The following is a 24,585-nucleotide window of genomic DNA, read 5'->3' as shown; positions in this document are numbered from 1 at the left end:
AATAAACACGAGGTTCAGGTTATAGAACGATCAGGAGACAACCAATCAGGTTGAAAGAGGAGAAAAAAAAAACAACAGTCTCCTGGATTAAAGTTCACTGAAGGAGAACGAGAAAAACAACCTGAGGCGCCGGAAAAGTAAGAAGCCAGAGCTGCAGGACCTTCATCAGTCAGCGCTGTCCGCCCGTGCAACAGTGTGGTGGCTACCTGTGTTTGTGTTGGTGCTAAGACAGCACATCGTTCCTACATGACGTCTGTCAGTCCTGACCTGTTTTCAATGACATTAACAGGGATGATGCTGTGTTTAAATTTAAAACAGTCAAAAAGAGATAAAAAAAAAAAAAAAAATAGGTCAGGTTTCCAAAGCCTATGTAGTGCAGTGTGCTTTGATTATTTATTTATTTTTTAATTTACTTCAAAAACGTATCATACAGCATCAGTGTCACTGTCACTGCTCTTCTCCTTTTGACAGTTCACCCAAAGTTAGTTTCCACCCCTCAGTATTTTCTGTGGCGACAGTGTTAGAGCACAGTGTGAGGCCTGGGGGGATATTTCTACCATTATTCATAAAAATAATAATAATAATAATAATAATACTGGTGTGACTTCCTATAGCATTTAACTCACACAAGGTTTCAGGGGATCTTACATAACTTCATGCTAAACATTTTACAGCAGCAACAAGTTACTGATTATAAATGAACGTATGTGTTTCAGAGAGTCAGTGAAAGAAAGTTGCCTGACTTTGCATCACGTTAGCTTTGATGTTACCATGAGGAAATATTACATTCAAATACTTTGGGTTTGTCATGTGGATTGAGTGGGTGGTAGTTTAGGGCAGTTAGAATAAATCACAGTGTGGTTAGGATGGAAATGAATGGCAGAGTACTATTAATACTGTAGTACTGTAATACTGTAGTATTACAGACACTTTTATATCCACAGAGTGAGACTGTTTGACACTGAAAAGACTGTGGGAACTCAAATATCTAGCTAAATTTCAGAAAATAATAACGTGAAGAGAGACTGGATTTATTCAAATTTGACATTCACAGTGTAAATGCAAAATTAAGTCATGCTCGACTGTCCTGTGTGATTTCCAAAATGCACTAAAATACAACACTGTCACCATAAGTACGTGCTAGACTACACTGAGGCTGAGGCAAACATCCACAAGTGATCTTACTTCCTCTGTTTTGTTTGGTATTTCTGCATTAGATCAGTCTGTTTGTGGTTTTAATGTGTTGATTTCACAGCATCACGCAGCAGCTACAAGATGTTGATGTTATTATTTAAATTCATTCTCTGAGAGCCGTGTTCACTCTCAAAGGACAATTTCCCTTCTTTTCCTTTTGAAACATCTCTCATTTGCAGCTCTGACTGAGACTAAAAATATCCTCACCTCAAAATTTCAGTGCAGTGTTGATGTTGTAAATTATAATAGAGTTTCTGAAAGTCCAACCTATAAACTCTAGCTGTAAACCCTAAGCCTAAAAACGACATAATATTAACTACTCTTAAACTCACATCAGGTGCAGGTGAGGCCAGGAAAAATGGCCTCACCTTGATAAAGCTGCTGTCTTTCTGACGACCTGGAGCCGGGCCTCACAAGTGTAGTAAAACAAGCAAAGTGTTTTTCCAAACCCATGGTGCTCCATGTTTATTTGATTGCAGACGGATGAAGCTTCTCCCTCACTCGCTCGCTCGCTCGGAGGACGGGACAGGTTGAGAAATATTTTCAGCTGGTGTCAAATTTGCTGTGATTAAGCTAAACAAGGCTTTATGTGGCTCTGCGGCACATCTGTAGAGAAAAATCAATCGCAGCCTCCGTTCCCTGACACTAATTTGATTTGGTTCAATTTGTAAAAAAACAGGGCTGAGTTTGGCCTAGGCCCCCAGGACCAGCTGCCAACACATTTCACCTCAGCTATTCACTTCATGATCCGCTCTTTCCCATCTCTCCCACTGTCGGAAATATAGGAGGGAAATGGTTTTGGCTGCTGTTGCACTGCTTCTCTGAATATCTGTCATCCATGCTGGTGAAATCATTTACCTTTTCCTCTTTCATAAGAATGGTAGATGTAATATGTTTAAATCCATCACATGCCAGTGATATTGACATTCTCAAGCTTTATACAAATTGCTTAACTGATATCAACTGTTTTCAAACTGTGTCCATCTCAGCTGTCTGATATATCCTCTAATCAAATTTAACCTCCAATTTGCATCATCAGCAATAGGAAAATAAAGCGTTTATTCTCAAACACAGGGGATAGTATCAACAAAATGATTATCACGTATTGATCACAATTCTTAAAAGGTCGGAGGGGCGTGCAGACGGGGCTTGATTGACATTTCCCTCGGTTAGCTCTGTAGCACTTTGTAGGTCAGAACAACCTGCATGTTTATCAGTCGCACTGCTGCATGATGAACATAATTCCTTGTACTCTGTTCTCACAATTGTGTGTCTGAACAAACCAGAGAGACAAAAATTCCAGTGAATCTAATATTACACCAACAAACACGTAGCCTATCAATACACTGACGTATATGAGATAAGATATCAATGTAAATAACATATGAAATACTAAAAAAAGAAATAAACTACTGCTAAAATGTCCATGAATTTCAACGCTTTCTCTACAAAGGTAACATAGCAAGGTAGGTATTTTAATCTGTCACAAACATGCAACACGATGTGACAAGGAGTCGTATACTTATTAGCTTAGCACACACCTCTATAGAAATACGCCCCTTCAGTTGGCTAGCAGGCTGAAAAGTGAAGCAAGTAACCAGCATGTGCAGCCGACATTCATCTTGCAACTACAGTAACGCTTTCCTTTCCCGATGAAAACACTCAATCCAACAATATTTCACATCTTCACTTACAGACATTTGTGATCCAAGTCTAAACCGTGTGTGTGTGCACTGTAGGTCCGCCATGTTGTTTTCATGGTGGATGGAAAATGAAAAGTATGAGAAAAAAAACTTGCATTACCTAGAATGTCCACTAGGGACCAGTAATGCAAACTGAACAGGGATCAGAACAGCTGGCGTGTTCACCTGGAGACAGTGAGCAGTCTCAACTTTAATTCATTTTGATGCTCCACTTATATAAAACATAGGATGAGAATCCTGGGCATTGTTATCAAAAAGCGGATGAGGGATATCAAATACAGCAGAAAAGATAAATCACCAGATGATTCTGTGAAGCCACTGAACACCACAACCCGACATCATCTGACAATGTAACAGCATGTGAGGTGGATTGTTTCTCTAATGATGCAGCTAATTACCACTTTACCGGCGACTGGCGTTTGAAAAGGCGATGTTTTTGATGCTCATCCAGGAGCAGTGGACAGTGGTCTGTAATTTGTGGGAGAGACAGTGATTTCATTCATTTCACTTCCCCCACTTTCCCTTTAATCACACCTTTCACTCCCTCCTCTTTCATTTGAAGGCCATCCATAAAAGTCATTTGATACAGCCCGGTGATAATGTCCCTTTTGCCATTACGCAGATGGAGCGGGAGATATGTATATGTGCGTGTGCACAGGTGTGTGTGTGTGTGTGTGTGTGTGGAGTGTGAGGAACCAATTCCCAGGGACCTTGTTATAGGCCTCATATATCTCTCTGTACGCGGCCTAACCCCGAGAGCTCAGGGAGAACAGCTGCTACTGATAAGCTTCATATAAATGCTCAGACACCTGTTAGGCATATGCTCAGACGTGAGGAGGCTTTGTGCTGGATTAGAACTTTCTCTCCATGGAAATCTCTGTTCTGCTCAACTCCCATGAGCACCACTCCGTGAAACTGGACCACGGCGTGCCGACACCTCGAGTTAAGTTTCAGACTTTTCAAAGATGGTCATCCACACAGTACAATGAAAATCCTCTCTACCAGCTCCTTATTCTGGTGGTTTTACTTTTGTCGGGATGTTGCCTCCAGAACAAGCGATGCAGAGAAGTGGTGTGGACACACTCCTTCTTAAAGCTCCATATTTTCCTCTTCTCCTGTGTTTTATTTAAAGTGATGGTCCATAAGAAGATATATTTGTGGTTTTAAGAACCAAAAACCATCTCAATGTAGTTCACTCCATAACGCTTTGGATTGATGTAAATGTAGGTTTGTATTTGTTTTAAAGCTCCCTCCATGTGTAGTGTGATTATAGATCAGGTCTAGCTTCTATATTAATACTGTGAAAGTATCAAAGCCTCAGTCCACAGAGAAATGCACACAGCCTGTATTCAGAAACTGAGCCTTAAAACCAGCCGTCAGGACTTCTGGAACTTTGTGATGTCACAACAAAGCAGTCACCAAGCCCCGCCCACCTGGACCCACCATCCAAACCTTGCAGGATTTGGTTTCTCTGAGTGTTTTTACCTGAAATCTGCTGTATTTTTATTGTATTACTCAGAAAACAGTCAGCCAATCAGAAGAGAGGCTCAGAGCCTCCTCTCTTCTGATTGGTTCACCGACCTGTTGTTACTAGAGCTGCAGAGAGAAGCCTGAGAGAGGAGATGTGAAACTACACTGAGATGGTTTTTGGTTCTTATGGATCAACGCTTCAAAATAAAAAGCAGAAGAAGAAGAAAATATGGAGCTTTAAGAAATCACAGGAAAGTCTTTAACCTCAGCTCTTATGCAGCTGACAATGACCTTGAAGTTAGATGTCGCCTGAGCAAACACTGGAGGATTAATATCAGTATGTGGAGTATGTCTTGTATCAGTATGTGGACGAGTGTGTCACATCAGAGAAAGGAGAGAAAGATGAATTTGATCATGTGCATTACTGAACCTCGACTTTACACTTAGAGAAGTAGTTTAAGTTCAAGTAAACAAAAAGGTAAAACATTATTTTCGAGCAGCAGGATGTTTTTCAGGTGGTTATATTGTCTGAATGTTTTCACTGGGTACCTTCACCTCCACTGAAATCACCCGCTCCGCCAAATGAACAGCAGCAATTACTTATGTTGACAGACTTCCTTTCAAAAACTAGAGGAAGCCATTAATCAATGCTTCTCAAAACACAACAGGAGCACAGGTGGTGCTCAGAGAGAGACAGAGAGACAGAGAGAGAGAGAGAGAAAGAGAAAGAGAGAGGGAAGAAAGGGGAAGCAAAACAGAGCTCAAGATGCAACCGATGCAAATGAGCCCTCCTTAATTTGCTAGCAAATGGCGAGTGATTTTCGATGGCTGACTGACTTATCGGGCTGCGACACGGCGGGGTGCGGTGTTCAGTGTCTTCACCTTGGCACTGCAATCACAGCAAAACGCACACTACCATGCTGAACACGCGCGCACACCCTCTACTCCACACAGCAGCCATTTACAGGAGTGTGTGAGGTGGGGGTGGGGGTGGGGGGAGGGGGGAGTGGGGGCCTCCCATCCTGATATAATTAGCTTTCTCCGCTGCACCTAATTAACCTTTGTCTGTGTGGCACTTCACAAGCCGAGCGCTCTTTCATTAACAGCCGTTGTGTTTTTTTTTTTCGTGTGTTTTACCAGTCATGGTGAGGTAGCTCTTCATAATCTTCAAACTGCGTCTAAGCCTCTGTGTGAAGCAGGGACTGGGGTACGTACGCATCATCTCGGGAAACGAACTGGGTTTTTGTTTAGATTAGATTTAAAAGAGGAAGGGGGGGGGGTTGCAGTAATGTCGGTCTGTGTATACGGGGTGAGGTGGCGGATCTAACTGCACGTGTGGAAGGATACGTACACTTGAATGTCCAGCATGATCCTCTTATCCTCCTCCACATGGATTCCCCAGATGCAGTCCTGGCCTTTATCGTAGGCTTCGGGCCAGTTGGGAGAGAGCACCACTCCGGCTGAATCTGTGATCTCACCACTGCACACAGCTGAAACACACACACACACAAACACACACACACTCAACCACGCATAATGTACAGGTCATTTTTACCAGCGTGCAAAGAGCAACAGGGGTGGGCGTCAAAATTGCTAATGCAGTTCCTGGACTTCAGGGTCCAATACTGAAACGGTCTGTTTTTGACACCTCTACCTTTGTTTCTTTCATTTAATAAAAGAATCCAAAACCCTCAAACGTTGAACACTTAGTCACCGCAGAGACTTCCTTTAAGTGTCTTAATGGGTTTTAAATAAAAAGCATGAGTTCACCTTGTTGCCGTGTATGTTGTAGAGTCAGTGCCGAGAGCTCAATAACGATGTACATGTTTATAAAGAGGAAAAGTTAAAGGGGCTTTTTGTAAGTTTTCTCTGTGGTTTCTTGGTGGTGATTGTTGCTTAACCAGAGCTTCGGTCATTGTTGCATTTACAAGACAAGAAGTTATAATACGTTACATATAAATGTTGTTCACACAACTCTCGCTCTTGGTCTGACTTTCTTCATTTCACCTGTATGAAAAAGCCTCCCTTTGTTGCGCTTGATTATAAAATTAAATCAATTAAAGATTGAGGAAACTTGCACAGCCGATTTTTTTTTAATTGTACTTCTGAGTAGAATCCATACCAAAAACTGTAGCTGTGTGAAAAGAGCTGTACTAAAACTCTGAGGTGTGAACAGGTGAATGTGAAAATGACCAATCGATGCTGTTTTACGATGTATGGATTGTTTCAAGCCAGCAATTTGTTGCATTTTCACTTGCTGACTGAAAGTGCAGCATAAATTACACCTAGGTACTTTTGCACTGAATGAAATCATTCTATATGTTTGTGTATTTTACAGGCACAAACACCCATCATAGTTAAAGCTGCAGCTGCCATGAGCCCTGCTGACACACTGTCTATTCATTTTAAGAGAAGTGTGTCGGCGTGACAGATGTAATATACAACAGGATGCACCTGGTGTATCTGGATGGGCACAGACATACAGACCTCTGCAGGCCGGCTCCGTCTCATTCCACTGCGGATTGTTGGGATCCATGCATTCGATGGTGACCGATCCCTGCTCCAGAGTATAGCCGGGGTCGCAGGCGAACTCCACCACGGCTCCCACTGCCCATGTGTTGTCGCTAGCTGTCAAGTTACCGTACTTCACGAAGGGCTCGTAGCAGTGGCCGGCTGCAAAGGCTGTGGAGAGAAGGTACGGGTTATGTTATTTACCAAAGAGTGAGTGAAAAGCTATGTGTGCCAGGTGAACTAGGTCAACATGGTCCGTAATGAGTTGCCACATCCATCATTTAATGGATTTAACTTTTTATCTTGCTGCAGTGAAAATGGTTCATAATATCTGAGGTACTTGTGAGAGTCGTTCAGTTCTGGCTGTAATGTAATGGTGTTGGTCGGTCCACAGACTGAAATATCCTGAAGAGCTTGGATGCACTGACATTAATTTCGGTGAAGATATTCAAGGTATTGAGAGGACCTATTACAAAGCTTGGTTGTGACATTCATGCCTCTCCAAACTCCCCCCACACCTGGGTTTTTGCGTAGCTGTAGACCTCCTGGTTGGCCTGTACCTGCACGACAGGCCTTCTTCTCCAGCCTGATGGCTTCCTTCACTGCTGTGGTCCACCGGCGTGTTCTCAGGCCGCCCCACTCAGATTCCACGCCCCCCACCCTCCCTGAGGACGCATGAGAAATCCTTCCAGAGGTGGGAGTTAAAGGTCTCAAGGCCAGATGTTCCCAGTTCATTCTCATTACATATTTGGGTTAAAGGTCTGTCCAGGAATCTCCCCCGCCATCTGATCCATCTCACCGTGATGGATGTGGCGGTGGTCTCAGGTCAGGACTGCAGAGGTAATCATCGATCTTTGGCCTGAGGTCTTCTGGTACCTGGAACACTTATGAACCACCCTGCACTTGAACATGGTGTTTGTAACGGCCAATCAATATCCAATAATGTCCATTAACAAAGAACCAATTGGACCGTTTTTCCAGGTCATCCTCTTTGAGGTTTCTTGAGCATTGAAATCCCCCAACAGAACTTCAGAATCCCTCGGTGGTATACTTTCTAGAAGCTATAATACAATTTGTGTAGAAGTAAATGCCATAAATATAATCTTTGAGATGAATCAATGAGTTCGAGAATCTTTCAAATTTTGCTTAAAGGACACGTTCTTTTGAAGATGAGACAGAAAGATGCACAGGAGAGAAAGAGGCGGTTAGAAACGGCTAAATGAACACTCATGAAAGATGTTATCTGTTTACCGGCGTGGGAACGGTTCGTCAGGATAAAGTAGCGACTATCAAATCTGCTGGAGACAAGCTGAACAGCATTACGTGCTGTTAATGGCCGTAATGAGGTCCGCTGGAATTATGCATGGCTGCTCCCTTTGGACCTAATCCCATTTGTAGCAGTGAAGCGGCGGCCTAAGCAGATTACACTGATTGTATTTCCAAGTGGTCCTTGTGGACCGGAGACAAGCTGCTTATCTGATGGCGAGAGCTGAGACAAATGCGAGGACAAAAGATAAGAGAAGCTCAGTGATATCTCACCTTGACAGTGTCGCTTGAAACTCACTGTAAAATAACATCATATGGATTCTGAAGCTGCAAATTAATATTGTGCACCTGAAAGACTTGCCCTTGATTCTTGTATTCCCAGACACCGTTAAATTGCTGCAAAAGCAACTAACGTAAAAGAGAAATCAATAAAGAGAGGGACCGTTCAACGGCTAAGGAAGCATTTAACTGCACCCAATAATGTGTTTATTGCCAAGATTATTGCCAGCAATGAAGGCAGTAATGGAAGTGAAACATTTCTTTTGATTATCCAGACAGTGTTTTAGTAATGGGGCTTTTGTTCTGACAAAATGTGTTTTTCCTTTCCCGCATTAAATTCCATCGAGGAAATATAAAGGTTTATATTGAATTATGTTTCATGGCGTCAGTCTCGCTCCGTCACACTCGTCCACTGGGGTTCCTCCTCTCGCCTCAGCTTCATCCAGGATTCCTCCCCTTGGACCAAATTAGGATTTTAAGCAACGCCAGTGGCGCGGCTCCAGGCGTGGCACTGTCAGCGGGTTGGTCTGTTCTGTTGGTGTGTTGGACCATCAGTTTGGTTCAGACTGAAATATCTCAACAACTATCAGTCAACCTGCTGTGTCATTTTTGTGCAGACAACTCCTGGTCCTGGGAGAATAAACCCGGCAGACTTTGGTGCTCCCCTGACTTATTCTCTAGCTCCACCATGAGATGTGGTACACAGTAAAACCTCTTGACATCTATTGGATAGATTATGATAAAAATACCATGAAAGTATTAGATGGACTGATTGGATTCATAAGTATTAATACAGACCTGCTTTATAATCAAAGAACACATGGACATCTGCCTTTATACAATATGAGACCTTTAAATAGCACTGATTTTTTTTATACCAAACAAACCAGAGGAAAAAAAGACACTTGAATTTTCTATTTGAATTTGTGATAAAATTCAAATAATTGTGCGGCCATTTTTGCCTCCATAATACTTTGAGATAATGAGTAATTTAAAACACTTTATTGTAAGTGCAGCGTGATACATAATGGCATTATAATCCTATTTGAAGGTGTTAACATTAACTTTTCCAACCATATAATCATCAAACAAAAGCCAGAATTTTAATTAATGTTATCATATTAGACCAGTTTATTTATAATAAATAGAAGAGCTCCACTCATACACCTATAGAAAGTCTCCTATTATTACTACAGCACTTCCACCTTTCAGACACTTGCCAGGTTTTCTTCAGACCACCTCTTCATATATCCCTTTTACCAACCTCGTTTTCTTTTCACCGTCTGAAAGGAGCTTTTCTCTGCTTTCACACAGTCCAGCACTGCGGCACTCGTGTCGGCCTTGATTACATGAATTTCATCATCACTAGAATTCCTAACCTCTATTTACCAGTCGGCTTTCTTACTTTATTCTGCAGAAAGTCTTTGTTAATTATGTCTTTAAATCAACAATTCGCTGAGAATTCACAGCAGGTCAGAGTTTCTGACTGATGCCTAGCTGTTCCCGGCCTCTGGAAAAAAAAAATGAGCTCTCATCTTTTCATATGGAGTGGTGTGTTTTCATGGTAATTCCTGTCTGATTGCATCTTCTGCATTGTTTTCTCTGTGTTTCGCTCTAAATCTTACCTTGGTACCTGATTGCAACGCCAGTGGACGTGCCTGTAGCATCTGTCGTCAGCTCAATGAAGAGGTGCCTGGACGAGCTGAGTAAACCCTCATTAGGCAGATACTCCACCTCGTATGAGTCATACAGGGCAGCTGCGTCTATGCTGTTACCGTTTTTGATCAGCAGCCTAGAGGAAAGAGAGCAAGCAGTCGTTAGATTTCTGTCTCCTGCCATACTCCATCCGTCCACCAGATGTCCTCAGGCTTTCCCCCTCCTCACAGATCTTCCTGTTTCCTGTTCTCAATCATTTGCTCCTTTGTATTTACCCCAGCTTCTCTTCTTTCCCCACTTAGCTGCTGGATTGTCTTAGTGTGTCTCCCTTTGGAAACGTGTTCCTGCTGCCTGCCTGTATTTTACCAGTCAGTCATTTTGAAAGATATAACAGGTTCTAATCCCTTGTTTTAAAGTCTAATACTGTATTACAGTACGTCTATGTTGCAGCAAACACTTTTAACACCTGTTGGAAAGTAATTCACCTTAATTCTGCAAATAAAAACATAATTCCAGTACAATACTTTCCCATTTTCTTTTATTATGAAATACACTAAGCTTTTTCCAGTGTAGGGGTCATGGCTCCCACCTGTGTCTTGTGTTGGAAATAATGTTCTATAACATTGTAAAAAACTTCATGGTGAAAGCTTCACACAGAATTGAGAGTATGTAGAGAAAAGAGGCTGAAATGTGCAGAGATTTCTTAAAGGAGCTATTTGTATGTTTTGCTATTCATTCCTTTACTCTTCAAACTCTCCAGCGCTGGAAAGGGACACTTTTGTTTTGCTTTTGTCTTCCTGAAGTTAGCATGCTAACCAGCTAGCCCCAGCCCAGTTGGCCTGTCTCGTCCCTTTCCGATACTGAGTCACTGTAGCATCCGGTACACCCCGAAGATGCAGCGCTGCTCAGGGGATGTATTATCAATACCTCTTGTATTGTAAACGTAACAATGGCTGAAGCTCTTGGCAAGAATGCTAAGTAAACAGCTGTTAATGCTAACGTTGACGATGTAGCATTAGCAAAATGTACAAATATCTCCTTTGAAATGTGCAATAAACACTTACCATTTACTACTTAACACGTTACACTTAATTACCACTGCAGAAATGCATGTGTTTACTTTTTGATCCAGTTATTTGTATAGGCATAACAATGGATGTATTAAAAAGGGGGAAAGGAGCAACGCCACTGTTTACAACGGGCAGTTTGAATAATAATTTTATAGTTCATGTAAATTAACCCACTTACGATCATTAATTACATCTGAATTTCTACTGATGTTAAATTCCACGGCAGACAGCTGTGACCCCGCTGATGCCTAATGCAGTGTTGTCATCTGCAGCTGGTGGATCTATTGAAGCAGTCAGTTCCTCCTCTGCATGTCACACCCCCTCCACCAGTGGCGGCCCCCACCCCTTGGCTCTGTTCCTTTATGGTTCCCCGTGCATTGATCTCTCCCCGCTGCCTTTGATGACTTAAATTATTCCTCTCAGGTAGCAGTGTTACAGCATAACAGAGTCTCCACGTCAAACTAAAACCTTTATTTACATTTATTCTTCATGTTTCTATTCACACTGACTGAACCGAGCTGAAGGTGAATATTCTTCCTTCCCTTTGGTTTATTTCTCTGAAGTGGGGGGAACAGTTTTGGTTCCTCCTCTTCGGTTTAGTCATGAAACAAAAGTGATTCCCCCCCGAAAAGGTCCAGAGAGTTGATGAAACGACCTCCGACACCTCCACCTCTGCGCTGCCTCCTCCTACACTAGGTGTTTCCAGGACCACATTTCACCATGGTGACACACACACACACACACACACACACACACACACACAGACTCACAAGGCCCTGTTGCGGCTGGAAATGACGGTGGAGCCAGACATCCAATCAAAGACATGCTGATGATTCCTGCTGATGATTTTGCTGCTCTTCTGTTGTGTTTATCTGATCGAGCTCACATTACTAAAGTCACTGAATTGGTATGTATGGAAAGACTAAAGGAGCAGATGGCTAACAAGGAATCGTTGTCTTTGAGAAGCCATCAGACCTCATTACGCTATCATATTTCACACCCGTGCCAATTCTCTATCCTCAGCACATCATCACTTCTTCCTGATCTTTTCAGTTTCCTCAGAGCTGTCCAGATGTCTCTTCATATCTACAGGGTCTATATTTGTAGCAGGAGCATAAGAGCAGCCCGGAGCAGCTATTGGCTGGTATACAAAATGGATTATTCAGCTAATTTTCCCCCCTGTGGCTCGTCTTTTCAGTCCTCTCTTATGAGAGCTCCATGCTGCTTAAATGACACTGTACTGTCACCGCCACGAGCTGCACTGACAGCCAGTTGTTACCCCGAGGAGTCGTCTGAAAAGATGCTCTTACTGAAACCAGAAGGTATGACGCACGACTGAACAGGAAGTTAAAACATCCCGTTAACCCACGAGACATCGACATTAGACCATTTATCAAAAAAGGAATAAAATTGGATTAGATTGGCTTCTTGAGTTTAAGCCCCTGAAGTAAAAATTTTGACCATCATGCAACATTAAAACTCACTGCAGATAATAATCCAGAGCTTTTATCTTTCTGTTGGTTGTTTGTCAGTGTGAACATCTTTAAACCTGCAGTAACTGATTGTTTGAGACTGTCCTTCAAAAACAACGAGCCTGTAGGTCATCTGTGCAGCAGGTTATTATGACCAATAGTTACGTTTTGTTGCTAGGCAACATCTCTTGGCCGTAGTAATTATAACAGGAGCAAAGGAAGAAGTCCAGAGACGTAGTATAAAGACAGTCCATGTAGGGAGGAGGTTGTGGTGGATGGATGGGTCAACAAAACACAGGAATATGACCCAGGAGAGCGGTGTTCAATTCCCATGTGAAAGTAGCAGTTTATATTGTTTCTTTTAATCCGTTACTTTGTTATTATTGTAACCATGACAACAAAAATCGTCTAATATTGACAAAGTAATTACCTTTAACCCAAACCACTAAACCTAACCGAGCCATGACTGTTTATTATAGTAACCACGGCAACAAAGGTCTGATGCAATGCTGCTGGTACAGTATGCATGTTTATTATTGTAACCATGACAACCAAGGTCTGGTACATCTGCCGCTGTAGGGGAACTATTACAGGAGACACTCCTACGGGTCGTGTTAGAGGGTCGGAGGGCTGGTTCAGTTCTTCAAAGTCGATATCACCTTTTAGGTTGATGCGGTGAACTTGTTACTGAATTGTTGCTAATTTACACATCCACCAGTCTCGCAGAAACATTATCTTTCATATGGAGTCGGGTTTCTGGAGACTTTAATCCAGATTTCCTGCTTTTTTTTTACCTCTGTTTTTGGTCTCCACCTGTTCCAGGGGGAAACACCTGACTCCTGCAGCTGCTAAATGCTCCACTGCGTTCACTAGCCAGTTGCTGACTGTGTCTTTCTGCCATTTGGTGCTGAGCAGGTGTACAGCAGGTTTTTTAGATGCCACGAGAGCGGTGAGAGTTAACCACATTAGAAAAAAGCTGGACGTCCTGCTTACCGATCATCGTCCTCAGCCAGCGCCACCTTCTCAAAGTGGATGTGAAGTCTCTGGCCCTCGGGGGCCTCCAGCAGCCAGTGGCAGGTCAGGTTGTTGCTGTAGTTGCTGGGAAAACCAGGAGAGATGATCCGACCGACTGTGACGTTCCTGATCAAACCACCGCAGGCAGCTGAAGAGCGAGAGGAGAAGCAAAAGTGCACTATGTTTTTTTTTTGTTGTTTTTTTTCTCACATTCAATTTAAATTCAATCAAATTCACAGACTCCTGCTGAGAGTGTCCCATCCCCCATCAACCTGCTGATCTCAGATGAACCTTATTTGTCTGAATTAAGATCTGAAATAACCTGTTTGCTATCTGCTGCTCCCCGTTTGACTTTTTAACAGCAAAATTTGCATTAAAAATGTAATCATAGAATCTAAACTATTCTTGATTTGATGTAATTCTTCAAACTGGGTGATTACTGTAGACTGTAATTTGTCAGTGAGTGGATTTGTGGATTTGCAGATTGCATCCAAGACCTTTGGTTTCAATTTAAGAGTGAAAAAGGTCAAACAGGAAGTGTTCAAACAATCATCTGTTTATTTTTCATGAAGAGAACCAAGAAATGAGGTGAAAAAGAAACATAAGTGATACACTGAGGAAAATCTATCTGCAGGTACAGAAAGGTGTGTGTGGGTTTCTGTTTGTGTGTGTGTGTGTATGTTTGTGTGTGTTGTTTCCCAGCTGATCAGGTCAAGGTTACTCATGCAGACAAAGCTTAATTAAAGCAGAACAGGAAGAGTAAACCCAGTGGCATCCTGCCCAGCCTTCAGTAATCACACCTCAATACACCTGCTTTATGCTCTGACTCACACACACAAACACACACACACACACACACACACACACACACACACACACACACAATCGAGATGGCAGAGATACAGATGCACAGCCACACAAACTCGATCTTAGAAATTGCTTTCAGAGGCACATTCCCTGCGCTGTGAATCAGAGGCGATCCGAGTGGTCAGGAGCAAAATTGTCACTTTTTATTCATCAGCCGGCCTCATCGGAGCAGATAAAGAAGAAAAAAAAAACATCCATCATCCACGCATGCCTGTGGGAGTCCAGGTCCGTCTGTCTGTGGCTGTCATGCAAAGGACCTGAAGGTCCAATAGATAACTCCTGGCTGCTGCAGTAATGTTGTTAGTGTTGATGGGAATTGGGTGAAAAACTGAAGGACAGAAAAAACACTAAAAATAAGAAAGAAATTCTGAAAGTAAAAGATCTGTTGATTCTAAAAGGCCAAGTTTACTCACAATACAAAACGCCACCACAATGGTGTACCATGCTAACAGATGTAAGTAATGCTAACAGCTCGTAATGCTAACATTGTAAATTAAGTTTTGTGTTTAGTTAGTAATTTTCGTCATGTCTCTGTCCACAGTGAGTTAAAAGGACTAATAATAATATTGATGCATGTGTATGTAACGCTATAAATAACTATGCTAATAATAATGCTAATGCTAATGCTGTAAAAGAAACATTTTTTGTTGTTATTTGCAGTTTAAGCTATATGTATTATTATTATTATATTGATTTATCAAAGAGCTAAAGCCAATTATGCTAATAATGTTTATGCTATTTATTATGGTAATGCTAATATATGTCTTCTTATTATACATATATTACCCAGTACATTTAAAGAATTATTTATTACTATTATTATTGAAAATAATGTGACGAAAGATATCGGTTTCATCACTACATCTCAGTCTACTGTTTACAAATATGTATTTATCACAGTTTAAATATATATAGTATTGTTATTATTTTTTTTGTTATTATACTATGTGTTATTATATTATTTTGTAATATTATTATAATGTATGGTATTAAGGATTAAAATAACAAAATAAAAAGTAATTTTAATAACTAATAACACCAACAATATGTCTATATTTTCACATTATCATAATAAGAGATCAATTACAAAATTTGCAAATATCACAATAAATATAAAATATGAAGACTACAAATGGTTTGACCTTTAAAGAGAATCCATTTAAATACAGAGTCACACACTCATTACTTTAATAACAATATGTGAATAACACTGATTCACAGAAATAAATATAAAGTAATTACATCAGAGTTGTGACTATGACAGTCTTTAAATGAAAGATAATTAAAAATGTAATTATTGTAGAAATACTTATAATACAGGGACATAATTGTAATAATTTGAAATGAACTTCAAGTGTCTAGTTCCTGTCTGTGGCGCTGTGGATATCGAGGGTCGGCTTTGACTGTTTCCTCCAGGTTGTGGTGACCTTACCTAGACAGTGCGGTTCCTTGCCACTCCAGTAGGGGGTGCTAGCATTGCGGCAGGTCAGCACACCGGGGCCCTGCAGCTGGTAGCCGGTCAGACAGGAGAAGAACGCCTCCCCTCCAGAGTGAAGACTGGTCACTGACACATCACCGTAAAGAGGCCGCTGGGGGAAGACGCAGCTGAGCACGAAGACTGCAGACACACAGACGGGGAGACAGTCAGGGAGACAGAGGATGAAACAGGTGAAGACAGAAATGGAGAGAGAACTGAGCTGAACAGGTGACGCTTGTTTCCAGAAGCTGGAAGGAAAGAAAGAAACGAAAGAACCAAAGAAACAAACTGACAAGTAAAAAAACAACATTCCCTGCACTTCAACGTGATTAATTCAGTATAATGCACTTTCTCCACAGCACTGATTCCAACACTTTAACCATTTAATCAAGTCATGTAGTTTTACATCTCCTCTCTCAGGCTTCTCTCTGGAGCTCTAGTAACAACGGGTCGTAGAGCCAATCAGAAGAGAGGAGGCTCTGAGCCTCTCTTCTGATTGGCTGACTGTTTTCTGAGTGATCCAATAAAAATATAGCAGATTTCAGGTAAAAACACTCAGAGAAACCAAATCCTGCAAGGTTTGGATGGTGGGTCCAGGTGGGCGGGGCTTGGTGACTGCTTTGTTGTGACATCACAAAGTTCCAGAAGTCCTGACGGCTGGTTTTAAGGCTCAGTTTCTGAATACAGGCTGTGTGCATTTCTCTGTGGACTGAGGCTTTGATACTTTCACTACCACTACTGCTTTCACTGCTTTATAATCAAACAACACATGGACAGCTCATATGGGACCTTTAATATGTTCAAATATATATGACCTTATTTTCTGAAAATGTCAACTTATAGCCCGACATATTATAATGTATCATTTTGAATGAAGATGTCTGCATCAACAGAGGTAAATAAAACAACAAATGTCGAGTGGAAAATACACAGCAACACCACAGTGGCATTTAGTGTGCCAGTGTCCCCCTGTGGATACCGCCTGCCGGGTCTGTGCGGTAGCATTAAGACTCATGCGCACACACACGCACACACACGCACACACACTTAGACAAAGGTCTGTCACGTTAGTGTGTGGGAGAAGACGTCTGGGCTGGCTCTCGGCTGACCAGTTAACTAACTGGCTTTTTTTATTGCCAATGATCCGTCTTCCCTCAGCCTCCCGGTGTCGGGCCAAACAAATTAATAATATATTTCTGCTAAAGTCTCTGATCCATCTCACTGTAATTGTCCTAGTTTTATTGTGAGCCCTTGGATGGCTTAGCAGTGGGGCTGCTATTGATTCTGTCTGTTGGGGACAACGCCGTGCCTCAGGCAAGGAAATATGTAGGGAGATTAAATAGGCCAATAAATGACAACCTATGACCTGCGCCGCTTCCAACGCTCTGTTAGTGTTGAGGGATGATGCCAGCACTGTAGTGTCTCATGAAAATAGAGATAAGAAAGGCAGTGTTGGTCTTTATAGTATTTCTCATTAGAGCATCATCCCGGACTAGTGCTGCTGTAGCAGCAGCAGCTGCTGGAGCTGCGTCCTATCACTCCCTGAGCTAGTCATTACCATGGTCTGCTGTAGCTATTAATATCCAGGCCAACCAAAAACTATGAAACTCACAGGCTCACTGGAGAATAGAAAGAGATAAAAGAGCCATCATGGTAGCATTGTGCTATGATAGCACTGAGTGCTAACAGAGAGCTTTCACAGAGACAAATTGCCCCGGAGCGGAAAAATGCCGGCTATATGCTACATCACTTTGTCTTGTCTTCTTAGACCTTACGGCCATTCATCAGGTTTTGGTTTTAATGAAAGGTTATTGATAAGCTCTGCTTTTATTTCTCTCTCTTTCATACTGGAGGGTGCAGGCGGACCTGCGCTGTGCTGTGCAGCTGGAGTCCAGCGAGTTGTTTGTGTCTCCAACAAAGAGAGATGAGAAGCAAAAATATAAAAGCTGAAAATGAACAGAGCACACTGAATGACAATGTAAAAATAACCTTCATGAACTGGTTTTGATTGCTGCAATAATTGGACCTGAAGTTCAACAACAGGGTTCCTTTTGAAACTGAGATGAGCATCTATTCTGTCCATAGATATATTTCATTTCAACACCTTTCCACTGTGGTGTGGTGGCGCCTGAGGGAAACACAACAAACACTAAAAAACATTCAAATGAGGAAACCTACGGTGGCTCAGAGGGCTCAATGCACCGCAGCTTAAGAAAACACATGCAAACAGACAAAACACAAACAAATTCGGAAAACATCCTCGTCTGTTTGACAACACACGTGCTGCAAATACTCACAACAACAACCAAATACACAAAGACACTGCAAGTGGCAGGAGGCGTTTCCAGGGGACACTAAAAAGTGATGAACCAGGCTGGAAACAGCTTGTTGTTCAGTGCTTCGTGACTTTTGAAGTTAAAAGCATTGAACAAGTGCATGTGGGTGAATGTATTTTTGTGTTCCCTGGAAACACTTCCGTTGCGTTGTGAGTATTTGTGGCGCGTGTGTTGTCGAATTGATAAAGATGTTTTTCTGAATTTTCTTGTGTGTTCGTCAGTTGCAGTGTGGTGAGCGTTCAGGGCCGCCGCAGAAAAACACGAGCAGAAAGAACTGCTGCTCCTGCATGCGAGGGGGGAATAAACGGGTTGTGTTTGGAGAAACAGCAGCGGTACAGATACTTTTTCCTTCCCATCAAACTTTAAATACATAACCATTTTTTAAGGTTTGATATATTTTCTGTGGTCACTTTTCCCAAATACAGAAAGTCTGGTCATTACATTACAGATTGGATAACAGGTGCATCTTTTACTCCACCCACAAAAGTCTGTTTACGGACCTCTGTGATCACCAGAGCTCAGCTGGGCTGCTGCGTCCAAACGTCCCAGGACGGGAGGACCGTTTGCATTTGGACTGGATCTGCTCCTGATCCGTCTCTCTGCATCACTTCCACTTTCACACGCTGTCAAATCCCTCCAGTCACAATCCTGACGTCAGCATATATGACCGGTGATTTTTTCTGCCCTGTTCCTCGAGCCAAAACAGAAAACTCGCCCGTCATAATTCAACCAATCAGGTCACATGATACTCTGATGTTTTGACTCAGTAAATGAAACAGCTGACTGATCAGAGGAGTAACTGGCTCTGTGTGATGCATCATGAACATTTAACTTCCTGTGGGTCAGCTGTCTGTTCTCAGAGGAGCGACTGTGTCTGTAAGTGACACGCTGCAGATCTTCAGTCAGCAGCAATAAGATCCATATTTGTTGTTGGTTTCGACATGAACTGACATTAGCTACTTGTTGATGATGGAATTAAATCCCGTTCACTTCAAGGTCCCATATTGTATAAAATGAGATTTTCATGTATTTTGATGTCTCTGCGTCGGCGACAGCCAGGAACGGAGACGTTATGTTTTGGGGTTGTCCGTCCACTCCATTCTCGTGAACATATATTTTTGATTAGATCACTCGGATGGTTTTTGGTTCTTCAAACCACAAATATATCTTCTTATGGATCAACATTTCCAATAAAGGAAAAGTGTCAAATACGAACCTTTAACTGTGAGATTTATCTTTTTGTTTTGACTTGTCGATTTCCACATTAGGAATTCTACTGCTGCCAGAGCTGTAAAGTCTCAGCAGTTATTATCAGCACTTCAGCAGGATGTATTACTGTTTCCTCTGCTGCTCCTGAGCTGCTAAACCAACACAAGCCCCAGACCGGCCATAAGCCGCCTCTCTACGATCGCTGTGAGAAAATGTCGGCCTCCGCTGTATCTAATCAGGCCTCGTGGCCACAGTGCGGATCGCACGGGAAGAACGATAATTTGAGATGTTTAATGGTCCCCTGTAGCAAGCGGATGCAAATTGAATTTATTTATTTTGCGGTCACATTGTGATACGGCTTTCATGTGCAATTGCTCCGCAAGGATCAAACTTCATCTCTAATCTCATTTGGTCCCGCGGAGCATTTATTTCTGCTGACCGTTGGCCTTGCATTTACTGCGAGGAGCTGACAGCCCGCAGAGATTAATGCAGCACGCAGCTCGTTTCCGGACTTCGCTCCGGAGCAGCTGCACCGCCGAGTTTGAGGGCAAAAGACCTCAGGCTTATTCTGAGTGTATCATGCTTCATTTATGGTACATATGCTATAATTGTCTGAAAAGGTCACTTAGTCACAAATGCCAAACTTTATATATATATATATATATGTTGGAAATATTCCACTCATTCCTCCACCTAAAGGTAGAAGCTGAAATTTTCCTGAATCCTTGACGAGTTCAACATTCAGATCTCAACAGCTACTGACCAGATGGATGGTCAGTACAGTACACCTCCAACACTTCAAATATAACACAGGTGTAAAATATGGGACCCTTTAAAATACCTGCTGAATACTAAAAGCCTGACAACATACTGTATCTGTACCATATAGTGCGTCCTTATGGTTTCTTATGGTAGTGACCCCATGAATGTAGAATAAAGTGTAATGTTTGTTCCTCTTTGGAAAAACCGTAAAGTCTAAACTTAAAATTTGACCTCGTCATCAAAAATATTAAACAACAGGGGATGAAAAAGCTTTGAAAACAACATCAAAAAACCACCAGAGCTACAGCGTCGCTAAGCTAATGGGATTCCTCTGAGGGAGTTAGCAGCATCTCTTTCTGACTGTCGAGTAAAATCTACAGTGGAATAGTTTCATCCGATATCAAAATAATCATATAAATAATGACAGAGCGACTAGATGTATTCAAGGAGGAGCTGACATTGTATCAGAGGTGGTTTTAAACAGAAGGGATGCTCGCCATGTTTCCTGTTTCATCTGCGTTCCACACATTTCCAGCATTGTCCTAATTTCACTGCGATCTACCGGGAGAACGGTCTGCGTCTCGACAGAGAGAGAAAACAAACACAAAGTTGGAGAAGACCGACAATAGCTGCTCCGAGGAGAATCCACTGGGGCCGCCGCCGCCGCCGCCCCCCTCCCCATCCCCCTCGCCCTCCCCTTCCCGCTTCACTCCATCCTCGAGAGGCCATCAACTATGATAAATAGCCAGCAGGAGGGAGAGGACGGAGGCACAGAAACACCCACACAGAGATCAGACGTTCAGCGGAGAACCACGATGATTCAGGACGAGCCGGGTAGAAACGAATAAGGGAGGAAACAAATTGCTGGCAGACTGTGGTCTCATCTATGTTGCATCTTTTTTCCTTTATTCGTTCACTCCCTGAGAGTCAGTGAGCCCACCCCACCCCCACCCCCACCCGCGCAATCCATTTTATTTATGCTTTATTGCAGCAGCCTGTCAGCTCAGCGGGGGCCTGTGGCTGCGGGACATGGACGTGTTGTTATAGCGAGACCGCCCCGCCGTTTGTCTTTCAATTAGCAGAACATGGTGTGGAGCACTGGACCTCCCACCCAGAGGTAAATCACCCAGTAGCAGCCAGAGCTCTGGTCCTCCGACGGCCAGTCAAAGAAGAACATATGGGCTCTGTAATGACAGGGACCGTGAAGACTCCCCCAGCAGCTGATGCTCACGTCTTTGCTGCAGCCCAACATTGTGAATTCTGCTTTTAAAGACTCTACTCTCTATCCTCTACCCTCCATCCTCTACCCTCCATCCTCTACCCTCCATCCTCTACCCTCCATCCTCTACCCTCCATCCTCCATCCTCTACCCTCCATCCTCCATCCTCTAACCCTCCAACCCGCTCTAGCCTCCACCCTCACTCTCTAACCCTCCATCCTCTACCCTCCATCCTCCATCCTCTACCCTCCATCCTCTACCCTCCATCCTCTACCCTCCATCCTCTCCTCATGTAATGGACGGTTAAATATTTGGCATCATTTCTATTTTAGGGCTGATAACAAGAGAAGAGAAATGTCAGTAAATCAGTCCAGCACTGTGGTCTGCAGCAAGATGCTTCTACAGCAACTAGTCATGCACACGCACACACACACGCACACGCACACACACACACACACACACATTAGATGACCCCTCAATGCTTCACCAGCCCACTATGTTAGACAATTTAGAAAAAGTCCCCTAAATGCCTCACGTGCAGACTGATGGTAGATGCTAGCTACCTGTCGATGTTTCACATTGACGCCCACCGGGAAGGGGAGGGATTACACCCTTTGAACCAATAGAAGGCTTTTAATTTGAAACAGACCTTTTCTATGTCAGGATAAAGTACAGAAGAAACTTCAAACTGTATTTTGTATGAACTGTTCGTTCGTGCTCCCCAGTGCACGAATCTTTTCCACATTAGACACTGTCAGTTCTCATTATCAGTATGTTGTCTGAGTCCAGAACTTTAACCTCGTGGGTTAGGGTTCAGGTTTGGATGTAAAGGTGTTGATCTGCAGCCTTCATATATCAAACAGATGTTGATCATAGTTACTGCGGCTTTGTGCAAACAAAGGCGAAGCGGCGCCACTAAAAAATACACTTCAGGGTTAATGCAGGTTGTATTTCAGCAGGTTCGTACATATGCATGTAAAATGTGGGATGTGGCAAATGAAATCAAATGTAAATTTGTATAAATGGCTACTGAAACTAATTTATACTTGCTGCTGATTGAGAGGAAATTGGGTCTGCGAGGGAGAGGGGGAGGCAGAGAGAGAGAGATTAGAAAATTTTGGTCTCTTATTACCAACATTTCATTAATAACTGTATTACAAAGAGAAGCACTTCAGCTCAGCAGGGTAGAGAGTGCTGCGGCAAATTAAAAGCTGCTAAAAAGTCATTTTACAGGAGCTCTCTATTCACAACCAGCACAAGACAAAGGACCAGCTATGCAATAAGAGCGTAACTGTGTTATCGTGATAATGTGTCCTGACCTTCTTCCTGCTGGAGCGTGATGTCTGCTGTTTGGTGCCGAGCAGGAAGTGTACAGTGGGTTTCTGTTCGAGCTTTTCAAAAACAGCTTCCTGCTGTGGCAAAAAAACCACGCTACAAGAGCAGTGAGAGCGAACCACGACAACGAAGTAGCAGGTCGGACGCTGAACAGTGACCTGAAACTCAGTATGAAGCTCCATGGAGCTGCAGATTCAGATGGTAACTCTCTGTGGGTTCATCGCTATGACTGACCCCTTTCACATAGTTATACAAAAATATAGACGTTAGCCACTTAAACTTACAGGAGAGATACGTGAAAACACTAAAACGCATGTATTAATAAACAAACATGGAACAAGCCTTTACATTTACAGGATGTTTTTTTGTCTCTTCACAGCAGAGAATTTGAGTAACTGCAGCTCAGCTGTGTCTTAATTTACATCGTCAGTGTTGTTGTGTAACTTTCCAATTTAATAAACATGCAGCAAAATAAAATTCTACAACTCTATTGTCTTGACTGTTTAAAGGGACACGCAGTTCCTTCATCATTATTACGGCCTCTCAGTCTCTGAAAACCGTTTTAAATCAAAAACCAAAAAATTAAAAAGCAGAGCTATTTTCTTTTTTGTTGCCAGAATTAAAAGAAAAAAGAAAAACAAGAACATCTAATTAGAAGAAACTGTCCAGTTCTGGTGTTAGCAAATTCCTTTTTTTCCCCACTTTTCCTTGTTGAATTGCAGAATGAAGAAACGTAGTCACGTGACACGGAAGTGAATCTATAGAAATAGCATTAATTGTCTGCATGTGAGGTGTTCAGGGAACATCCGTAAATCTTACTGTTTAACAGTGGGTATGTGAGGGGTTTAGGGGAACATCTAATCAAACAAACTGCCTGAACTTACACTAACTGAAAACACCTCTGCAGAAAAATAACCCTGATGATGTCAGATGTGATGATGGAGACCATGAGATGCAGGTGAAAGCTCTGGGGAAAAAAAGAAAAAAGACGCTATTAAGTGGACCTCGAGTTGTTTCGTAGAAACTGGATGTGCGGCATGTGAAAGTCATTTACTGCGGCAAGGAGGTGAATAACAAAAAGTGTTGATTTGCATTATGGGAAATGTAGGAGCTTGACCCCCAAAATAAGGACGAAAAGTTGGGATATTTTCGCCTCTGCTGCTTCAGTTCATCGGTGAGTCCTTTAACTTTATGGAGGTGCGACACTGAATCACTGACGTCCCCCATTAATCAACCTCCTGGTGTTGTTGTACGGTAAACACACAGCTGTGTCACTCCAGGCTGCACTTTGCTTTTTATTCCCATTTGAAGATGCAGTCAAGGAATCTGTTTCTCTGGATATACACATGCACATTTAGCTTTTCTACATGCTCAAAAGGATTTAAATCTTAACAATGCTGTTGCAAACATCTCCTGGACTCAGTCCCAGTGTTTTAAATCAGGCTGCGAAGCTTAAGTTTACTGTACTGAGTCCAGACGGCCCTGCAGATGCTCTGTTTTATAGCGCAGTGAAATTTCCCTTTGCTAACAGAGACAAATGGTCTATTAGCAGTGTTGCATTTTACATGGACTGATGAAAAATAGAAACATCTTTCTCCATGTCCAGACATCAATAAAGGAACTGACAGGGGATTCATTCACGCCTCGCTCATCGAAGCTCATTGAAAATAATTGGGCGTGACAGGCTTGTACAAGACAGGACACCGTGGGTGGGAAATATCCTTCAGTGATGAGATTCAATTTCA

General features: G+C 42.5%; 1 protein-coding gene across 2 annotated transcripts in view; it reads right to left on the bottom strand.

Moving 5' to 3' along the window:
* sez6 (seizure related 6 homolog) overlaps positions 1-24,585 on the bottom strand; it is a 142,081-nt gene that overhangs the window by 16,223 nt on the left and 101,273 nt on the right. For both annotated transcript variants that reach the window (XM_022762985.1, XM_022762986.1), the window contains exons 5-9: positions 15,935-16,120; positions 13,615-13,783; positions 10,049-10,215; positions 6,855-7,049; positions 5,719-5,857 (exon numbers count right to left, since the gene is read on the bottom strand). In XM_022762985.1, the coding sequence (XP_022618706.1) occupies positions 5,719-5,857; positions 6,855-7,049; positions 10,049-10,215; positions 13,615-13,783; positions 15,935-16,120 (856 nt within the window). The remainder of the gene's footprint in view (positions 1-5,718; positions 5,858-6,854; positions 7,050-10,048; positions 10,216-13,614; positions 13,784-15,934; positions 16,121-24,585) is intronic.

Source organism: Seriola dumerili, unplaced genomic scaffold (assembly GCF_002260705.1).
Source record: "Seriola dumerili isolate Sdu_G_001 unplaced genomic scaffold, Sdu_1.0 BDQW01000458.1, whole genome shotgun sequence".
In the NCBI taxonomy this organism is placed as follows: Eukaryota; Metazoa; Chordata; class Actinopteri; order Carangiformes; family Carangidae; genus Seriola; species Seriola dumerili.
The sequence above is the reverse complement of the archived record's forward strand: the minus strand, read 5'-3'. Positions and strand labels throughout refer to the sequence as shown.